The sequence below is a fragment of the Vanessa tameamea genome, chromosome 14, assembly GCF_037043105.1.
Source record: "Vanessa tameamea isolate UH-Manoa-2023 chromosome 14, ilVanTame1 primary haplotype, whole genome shotgun sequence".
Lineage (NCBI taxonomy): Eukaryota > Metazoa > Arthropoda > Insecta > Lepidoptera > Nymphalidae > Vanessa > Vanessa tameamea.
The window spans coordinates 5,839,630-5,849,097 of record NC_087322.1 but is presented as its reverse complement, the minus strand read 5'-3'; the positions used below and the strand labels follow the sequence as shown (position 1 = coordinate 5,849,097).

Genomic DNA, 9,468 nt, shown 5'->3' with positions numbered 1-9,468 from the left:
AGGAGCCATTATTCTTGGTACTCTAGAATTGTATAAACAACATAAAATTTACAATTTTATCATAGGATTAATTTAATATCAATATTTCTGAATTCATTTCATTTGAATTATGAAAAAATAATGATCAAATTTTTTTTTTAATTTAAACACATAACTAACCTTTATTTTATTGTTTGTATTGTTTCTGAGTAAATTCTTGAACTTAAATAGTTAATTTTTGTAATTTTAGTATAATATCACAGCATTTATAGTTATGTTAAAATAACAATACAGCTTAAAATATGCATTACGCATAATTATTGTATATTTACATGAGAATTATGTATTGGTATAACTATGTCCTACAAAACTTATTATTAAATAATAAATCTTATTAAAAGTACTGCATGCAACCTTAATTCACAAAAACATACATATTTTTTATATAGTTATTTTAAACATACCTTAAAAAACTTTACTTTTACTTTACTTTTTTTGCTTTTTGAATTTAATCAAATAATTAACATCCTATCATAATATTATTAATTACATCTCAATCATATCATTAAACTAGGTATGTAACTAATATAACTATTTCTAAACGAAAACGTTAAAGTCTAAAAGACACTGTCATTTTGACGCTGTCAAAATGCCAACGATGTCAATATTTTCCAATTTCACTCACGTTGTGCAACTTGTTCTTGTTATTTTCTTACTTGAAGAGACATATTTTTCCTCATAAATCGTATTAGTAAACTCACTTTGTGCTAAATAAAGTTTTAAATCCCAAGATTTATAAAAAAATCAACAATGAGACTAGTAGATTCAACGAAAATCTTAGAACTCCAAAACAGGCCTACAAAAATTCGAAATATTTGTATTGTAGCCCACGTGGATCACGGAAAAACAACTTTGGCAGATTCTTTGATATCCAGCAATGGTATTATATCACAGAGAATGTCTGGAAAATTGCGTTACATGGATAGTAGGCCTGACGAGCAAGAGAGAGGTATAACGATGAAAAGTAGCAGTATTGCTCTGTACCATGCTTTGGATAAAGAAGAATATCTCGTAAACCTCATAGATTCGCCTGGGCATATTGACTTTTCAAGTGAAGTGTCTACTGCAGTGAGGTTGTGTGATGGTGCTATTGTTGTTGTAAGTAGAAAATGTATACAAACATGTTTTTTCACATAACTACAACCTATCCAGAATTAAATTTTAAAATAAGCCAAAAACTGAAGTTCAGATATACTTAATTGTTTAAAAATTTAACAAATTACATATCGACACCAACAATTTATACTACGCTAACTCCAGAGTGTGCGCACACTCCGCTGATAATAGTTAGTGTAATTTAAATCGATTGATTTCAAAAATTGCCTTTAGTTAGCGTTGTATAAAATTTATAACTTCGTTAATTTTGTATATTTCATCATGATTTTTTTAATACATACAAAATAACATATTTCAAGCAACTTGGTATAAAAAAACGATTTTCACTAAAATTCGAGTTAGCATAGTATTAATTTGAAGGTGTCGATATAACATAAACAACTGTTTACTGTAAAAATGTCTTATGTATTATTGCATAATGTTTATTATTGCATAATGCAAAACTTTTATATCTCCAGGTGGATGTTGTCGAAGGTGTATGTCCCCAAACAAGACTTGCATTGAAACAGGCTTACTCAGAAAGTATTCAAGCTGTATTGGTTTTGAATAAAATAGATCGTCTGATAGTAGAAATGAAGATGAGTGCTCTTGATGCATATGTACATATCACACAAGTATTGGAACAAGTTAATGCAGTTATGGGAGAATTGTTTGCTTCTGAAGTATTAGAGAATGAGGAAACATTAATTGATAAACAAGTATGTACACAATTTATCATATCATTATTTATTTATTTTTTATGAATCATGATGTAAGGTGCCAGAGAAAGATGCTAAACAATAGAAAGAAAAAAAAATGACTTATTTTGGGAACTCTTTTTATAATTATACTTTTTATAATGTTACTTCACAGAATCAACGTAGTTTGCATACTGTTCTAAAGATAATTTAAAGGAGTCTTAATTTAAAAAAATTAATAGAATGTATTAGAAACAAAAAAAATATCTGTTCTACCAGTCATAAACATGTGTTTTGAATGCTGAAATAGTAACAGTAAAAAAAATATAAACTGTTGGTTGGGCTCAAATAAATTATAAGAAGTAATCTTTAAAAATAGTAAATTACCTAGCAGTTGTTAATAGTACTACCTTTTTTCCTTACTTATTATCCCAAGATTATTCTATTTATATATACAATGTATAATGTATAAAAATGGATTGTAACTTAACAAATTCTCATTCAACTTAACTTTTATTTTCATTGTTTTGTATTTAAAAATGGTCTCTTTAGTTAAATAGTGTTCATATGCTGTTATTTTTAATGTTAGCAGACAAAAAAGTCAGTTCCGAAGGAAGACAATAATTTCTATGATTGGACATCAGCACTAGAAGATGCCGATGACTCAAACTTATATTTTTCGCCAGAACAAGGAAATGTAGTGTTTGCTAGTGCTATCGATGGTTGGGGTTTCACTATACACAACTTTGCAAAACTTTTTTCGGATAAACTTGGTAAGTAATAATCTTAAATTAGTTTATATTTTTGATAAATTTAATTTCTGATAAGTTTTAATTATTTACCTAAATAAATTATGTTTATTACCAGGAGTGAAAGAAGAATTACTACGAAAGGTTCTTTGGGGTGACTTTTTTTTAAATTCTAAAACAAAACGCTTCATGAAAGGTGCTCAAGAAAAAGCCAAAAAGCCACTCTTTGTTCAAGTAATTTTTGATAACTTATGGAATATATATGAAACAATTGTACTTAGAAATGACAAAGAGAAGGTTCCGGTTATTTGTGAGAAACTTGGTATTAAACTTACGACTCGGGATTTAAGACACACTGACAGCAGAATTCAATTACAGTCGCTGATGACACAGTGGCTACCGCTGTCGAATACAGTGTTAGATATGGTTTGCACAAAACTTCCTTCACCAAAAGAAATTTTACCAGAAAAAGTGGAAAAACTCATGTGCTCTCGTATACGAGACATTGATACTTATCCTGAAGAAACACAAAAACTTAAACATGACTTTTTAGACTGTGATAGCAGTAATGATAGAACTGTGATTATTTTTGTATCTAAGATGTTTAGTGTTGATAAAAGCGTATTGCCCGAAAACAAACCGAAAGCATTAACAGCAGAGGAAATGGCTCTAAGAAGAGAGAGAGTGAGGCAGATGCGAGTTGAATTGAAACAGAATAATGTTAATGCGGAACCGATTCCTATATCAAAAGATAAAGAATTGAGTCATAATGACACTGAAAAGTGCACTGAAGATGAAAAAGAAAAGGAAGATGAAAATCAAACTGCATTTATAGCTTTTGCTAGAATATTTAGTGGTAAAGTTAGGAAAGGTGACAAATTATATGTATTAGGTCCAAAACATGATCCCTCCCAAGTACTTATTAAAAAAAACATCCGAATAGATCCTAATAAGAAATTGAAAGACTTGCAAAGTGACGAACACATCACATGTACAGAGTAAGTTTTCTCTTCCTTTTTTTATTACACAAGTAAGGATTTTTATTCAACTATTTTTTTTTTTTTGTGTGCAACTTGTTAATTACACCGTCGCCTATAGATTAAAAGCCTTATTAAAATTATATGTTACATCACTTATATCTGTATTTACACTGGCTTACTCACCCTTGAAACATAACAATACTATTGCTGCTCGGTGTCCACTTAAATGTTAATAAGATTTTAAAATTATTTTTTACATTTTTACTTTTTTGCAGGATTAAATCTCTATATATTTTGATGGGAAGAGAATTAGAAGATATTGATGAAGCTGTAGCGGGTAACATTATAGGTAAGTAATGATTACAGATAGGTTTTAAATTTAAATGACAATTTCTATATTGTAATAATGTCGAATTTTTATATTGTAATAATGAATTTAATTTTTAGGTATAGGTGGTTTACAGGATCATATACTTAAAACTGCAACATTAAGTAGTACTCTTGCGTGTCCAGCGTTTAGTGAGATTCAATACGCAGCTGTTCCTATACTGAGAGTCGCTATAGAACCCTCATATCCATCACAACTATCTCAGCTAGTGAAAGGTAAAAATTAATAATCTCATTTTTTTGTTGTTCCAAATAATTTAGGTAATTGTATCAAAGCTAACTCGAGTTTGAATCTTGTGTATCTTATATACCATAACCATAAAAAAAATTGTTTGCTTTGGTGACTAACTAACAAATCCGAAGATCGAGAGATTTGGGCTCAAGCCCCGAGAAGGAAAGACTTTTAGTACAGTATGAAAGTTGGAAGTGCGTGGACACTCCCACGTCCGGAAAGTACATAAACTCGTTGGTCCTTCGCCTAACGCTGTTTAATTCTGCCATACCATCAACTTCCGTTTAAACATTTTATATGTCCATGTCTATTGCAGGTTTAAGATTACTTAACCAATCAGATTCCTGCGTACAAGTTCTATTGCAAGAAACAGGTGAACATGTTTTAGTTACAGCCGGCGAAGTACATTTACAGAGATGTCTTGAAGATCTCAAGTAAGTTTTATCTTTCAGATCTTTAAGCTTATAAATTGTCTTAAATGAATCATTGCAATGGTTAATTAAATCATATTTTTTTTAGGAATCTTTATGCCAAAATTCCTATAACAGTATCAGAACCGATAGTACCGTTTAGAGAAACAATTGTAGAACCACCTAAAATAGATATGGCCAATGAAGAAATTGACTCCCAAAATATTGACAAAGGCATTACAGAACAAGATTCTCTAATAAGTATAAGCACTATTAATAAACAAAGCACTATCAAAATTCGTGCTAAACCTTTACCAAACGAAATAACATCACTGTTAGATAGATCGACTGATTTATTAAAAGCAATATCACAACACATAAAAACATTACAAGGAGTGTCAAAAAATGACAATCTTGAAAGTAAATTCGATGAATTGCATATAAATGGTAAACATCAATTGTCTGATAGAATGTTGAAACTAATAGAGGCATTTAAGAGTGAATTACAAGCCATATGTTCCAAATTGGGTCCGGAATGGAAGGATATCGTTGATCAAATATGGTCTGTAGGACCTAGAAATTGTGGCCCAAATTTGCTTCTAAATCAGACGCCAGATTATAAAACTAAATTTCTACATCATGAGAAAGAATTAAAAGAGGATCCTAGATTTGAGTACGAAAGTAGTTTTGTGAATGGTTTCCAATTGGCTTCATTGGCTGGTCCGTTGTGTGATGAACCGATGATGGGTGTGGCTTTCTGTGTTGAGGAATGGTCTATGGATAAAGTAGACGAAGATATTTCCTATACATATGGACCATTGTCAGGTAAATATACAGATGTTACTACCTTTTAGATTTGTTTGTAATGTGTTACATTTCGTTGGTTTAGTGCCTAGTATTAAGGTTAAAATCCCAGGTCGGGTCAATGAAAGTTTATTGGGTTTTCGTCATATGAAAATTCTCAGCAACAGTCCGGAGTCTTTAAGATGCAAGCACGTAGGGTCATATCGGATATTCTGTCGAATTGTGATAGTGAGGGAATAGAGACTGCACTGTGCACTACTTGTGCACTATAATATGCCCAGGCTAGTTGGTTCATCTCCCTTGAGATAGGTTGGCGTGGCTTAAATTGGTCAGGACGACATCATCATGGTCAATATATAAGAAAACATGTTAGGGAAAAAATCCCTATCGGCAAAGTTGAGAACCCTCTTCATTGGGGTCTCATACCGATTTGCAAAATGCACATATCGTGATCTCATGCCACGACATATCCTAATATAATATTTAAAATAGATATTATATATCTTGAAAATAAATATATAAGTTCGAAATAAAAATCAAAAAATCTTCAAAATATTCGTTGTACTAATATTTAATAATGTTATGTCAGATTTATACTTTTCATATTTATGGTCTCTACATTTTCCAATTGACAACGTTAAACGATTCTTAAATCTTGATTCTATGACTGCAATCAATTTCGTTAAATATTAATATAATTTGATTATTTTTATTAAGGTCAAATAATGTCAGCAGTGAAAGAAGGTTGTAAAAGAGCATTCCAAGTTCAACCTCAAAGACTAATGGCAGCTATGTATTCTTGTGACATTGTTGTGGATCAGAAAGTATTAGGTAAGTTAAAATTCTTATAATATATTGTTTACTCAGAGATTTTACTTGTGTACCTGGTGGTAGGGCTCTGAGCAAGCCCATCTGGATAAGTACCACCCACTCATCATATAAGATACCGCCAAACAGTAATATTTATCAACAAATATTCATTAGCGCAATCGTTTAAGGGTCGCCTAGCGATGTAAAAATCGCAAGATCGATCCTGATGCCTTATGATATTGTGGTCCCCACATTTAACACAAACTTTAAGCCTAATTGAAGGGGTAAATAGGAATATTAGTAATTCCTTATAATGGGGCAGCTATTATTTCTAAACATATGTACTTCATTCAAGCAGGCACTTATTAATCGTCATTTTACACAATTTTTGTGTTCCGGTTTAAATTATGTGTGAGCCATTGCCACTATAGACAGGCACATAACACCTTGATTGCCAAGATTACTGGCTCATTGGCGACGTAAGGGATGGTTAATATTTCTTCCTAAAATACCAATGTATTTAGGCGGTGGTAGTCGGCTTATTTTAAATAAATCTAGAAAAAAATATTGACTAATAATAAATAAAAATATTTTTCTTTCCTAGTAGGATAAACAAGAAGTAAGTAATAGATGTAAAAAAAATCAATAACCTTTTGATTTAATTTTTTTTAACTATTGAGATTTCATGTAATATCCAAACTCAAATGAAGGCTCAAAACGTAAACAAATATTTTTATAATGTCGCTTCTATTTTATCTTACATCTATTACATGCCTCTTCTTTATCCTACTTGGAAAGTTTTTTTTTTATGAATTATTAGGAAAGCACCACTTTCATATCATTAATTTGTGTTTATTTTCATTTCATTACTCTGCGCGGTAAAGAAAAATACCGTAAAAAAAGTGTCGATAAAATTCGCCACATTGTTGCGCCCAAGCCTTTTTGATTGAATATTAAAGAGGTCTCAGCCCAGATGTGTGACGTTTATGCACAAAAATGTTTGATATATAAATAATAATACAATGAAATATTTTCAATCAATTTTATTTTTTGTAATTACAAATATTGTAATTAACACTACTATTTACAGAGCGATTTGTCTAAGTTATATGGTTTTTGATATAAATAATGTATATACTAAAACTTATGTAGTTATAAATGCATCGAAATACACAAAAAACACTGAGCTCGTATCACATTATTTCGTGTACTTAAAAAAATATATATTCAAAATACCAAATCGAATAATTTTATCGCCATATTAAAAGCGATTTATAATGTTTTGTCCATTCTAATTCCATTCTTATATCTATGGCCTTGCCTTCTGGCAAATAATAATAACTTAACCGTAATCTATAATACTATTGATTATTTATTAGAGCCTATGTTATATAATGTAGTACTGGGAAAGGTACAAAATGTTATTAATGTCTATTAAATGCGTATCGAGTATTCAGCAGCTGATTATTTTTCATACGATGTAATTTAAATGAATCAGACATAATCACATAACTGGTATAAGAAAGCTAAAAGCGTTTTGAAATTAAATGTATCGTTTAAAGTCTTCGTTGAATTCAACGAGGCGGTGATTGTACGGCCATCTTGAAACCAACCTACTTTTCCGTAACAATACGATTAATTTCTTCTTAATTGATCCAATGTAATGCTCGCGCCAATTCTTTTACTTTATACCATGGGAACGGGGGGTATTCTGATGTCATTCGCCTCACGCGCGAGGCTCTAGACCTTCTATTGTAGTAGTTTGAGTCCGAGTAGCTATGTGTCTGGTATCGATTGTAGACGGGCTTATCGACGTATGAGTGAGGTTGAGAATAGTCTACTTTGTACGTGCTTGTGGTACTCTGGACGCCCGATGTGTATCTGTTCGAATTAAAACCTGAAAAATAATTTTATAACTTTAATATTTATTATGATAAAAATATCTATACAGATTGCGTTAACAAAATAACAATAAAACATAATAAAATATAGCAATATTAATAGCGTTCTATAAGTTGGCTTAAGGTTCAACACAGGGCACTTATAATAAATCAAAATTTGCTTTATTTGCGCTAATAACCGTATAAATCAGCGCTAGATAATTCATATTCTGCAATATATTCATGCAGGCGATATGGGCGTTTCTAAAGAGTAGATAGTAAAGTGACTCACCGGTGTGATAAGAAGTTGTCTGGCGGACGCACATCATGCCGTAAACTCTGATTCCTGGTACAGACGCATACGTCGGCTGGTCGTGAGACATCGGCCCTTCTATGTGATAAAACAATCTATATAAATTTTCAAGAATCAACAGATAAATTCCATTGTATAACGTCAAGATACGAAAGGTAAATGTATGTAAAGTCTATAAATTTTATTAATATTAACACGCAAACAATGCATTATTTCTTTTGATAATACTAAGAAAACAGATGCATAAGGAAACCTTGATATTACCTTTTAACTCGTATATTTATTACAATGACAAATTTTCTGTCACAATTGTATAATATAGTTATATGATATAACTTACCAAGTATATGAGTTTCGGGACATCGGCAAATTACCAGATAGTGTGACTTGCCAGTCCGGATGTTCTGAAGTGCTAAAAGTGACCAGTCTCTCGGAGCACGGCATTCCCGCATCTCTGACACGGCTTCGCAAGTCTTTACCAATGTGACTGCTTTTTTAGCGTACTGAAACATGAAACAGATTCAATAAGACATATTTTAATAACATATAATCGACAATGAAAAAATAAATTTTACTAATACAAAGTAGTCTTTTGCTTATTAAGGAGTGATGAATACTTTATACAAAGTAACCGTTAGTGTCTCAATAAAGATCTTTGCCGTTAACCTACAATATTATTCCTTTTAAGTCAATGAATGTTACGCCGTTAACTTTAATGTCCTGCGGTATCTCACCTTCTTTTTGGAATCTGTAGTGAGTCGCGTGGTATGCAGGTCGTCTGCGTTCAAACTCGCTGAGCACGGGTCCCTGTACCTGGCGGGGCAAGCGCAAAGTGGCTGGGTGTAATTCAAACGCACGTATACTGCGTTGCACACCTGAAAATCGAATATTGTTATAATATAATTAATTATTAATTAACAAAAAAAACTTATCAATAACTAACGAAAAAAAAAGAAAATCTGTTCACAAACGAAAATGAACATTTTGTCTTCGCCTATTCATACATAGATTAATTGAAGATGTAATTTATTTCCGTATAGAATTTAATAGTGTGTCTTGGCAAAAACAGAA

The 9,468-nt window shown here is 31.3% G+C and overlaps 2 protein-coding genes across 3 annotated transcripts in view; one reads left to right on the top strand and one right to left on the bottom strand.

Moving 5' to 3' along the window:
* Positions 1–622: 622 nt before the first annotated feature.
* Positions 623–9,468, top strand: part of LOC113398775 (elongation factor-like GTPase 1) — a 104,797-nt gene continuing 95,951 nt past the window's right edge. Inside the window, exons 1-9 of one of the 2 annotated variants that reach the window (XM_064216935.1) lie at positions 623–1,137; positions 1,614–1,853; positions 2,425–2,605; positions 2,700–3,579; positions 3,837–3,910; positions 4,009–4,164; positions 4,497–4,614; positions 4,700–5,415; positions 6,112–6,225. In XM_064216935.1, the coding sequence (XP_064073005.1) occupies positions 790–1,137; positions 1,614–1,853; positions 2,425–2,605; positions 2,700–3,579; positions 3,837–3,910; positions 4,009–4,164; positions 4,497–4,614; positions 4,700–5,415; positions 6,112–6,225 (2,827 nt within the window). In that variant the 5' untranslated portion in view covers positions 623–789. Of the gene's footprint in view, positions 1,138–1,613; positions 1,854–2,421; positions 2,606–2,699; positions 3,580–3,836; positions 3,911–4,008; positions 4,165–4,496; positions 4,615–4,699; positions 5,416–6,111; positions 6,226–9,468 lie in introns of both variants that reach the window. The other variant, XM_026637665.2, reaches the window with a different exon arrangement.
* Dsx-c73a (doublesex cognate 73A) overlaps positions 7,233–9,468 on the bottom strand; it is a 50,073-nt gene continuing 47,837 nt past the window's right edge. Inside the window, exons 3-6 of the mRNA XM_026637666.2 lie at positions 9,132–9,272; positions 8,738–8,900; positions 8,377–8,475; positions 7,233–8,101 (exon numbers count right to left, since the gene is read on the bottom strand). Of these exons, the coding sequence (XP_026493451.2) occupies positions 7,851–8,101; positions 8,377–8,475; positions 8,738–8,900; positions 9,132–9,272 (654 nt within the window). The 3' untranslated portion in view covers positions 7,233–7,850. The remainder of the gene's footprint in view (positions 8,102–8,376; positions 8,476–8,737; positions 8,901–9,131; positions 9,273–9,468) is intronic.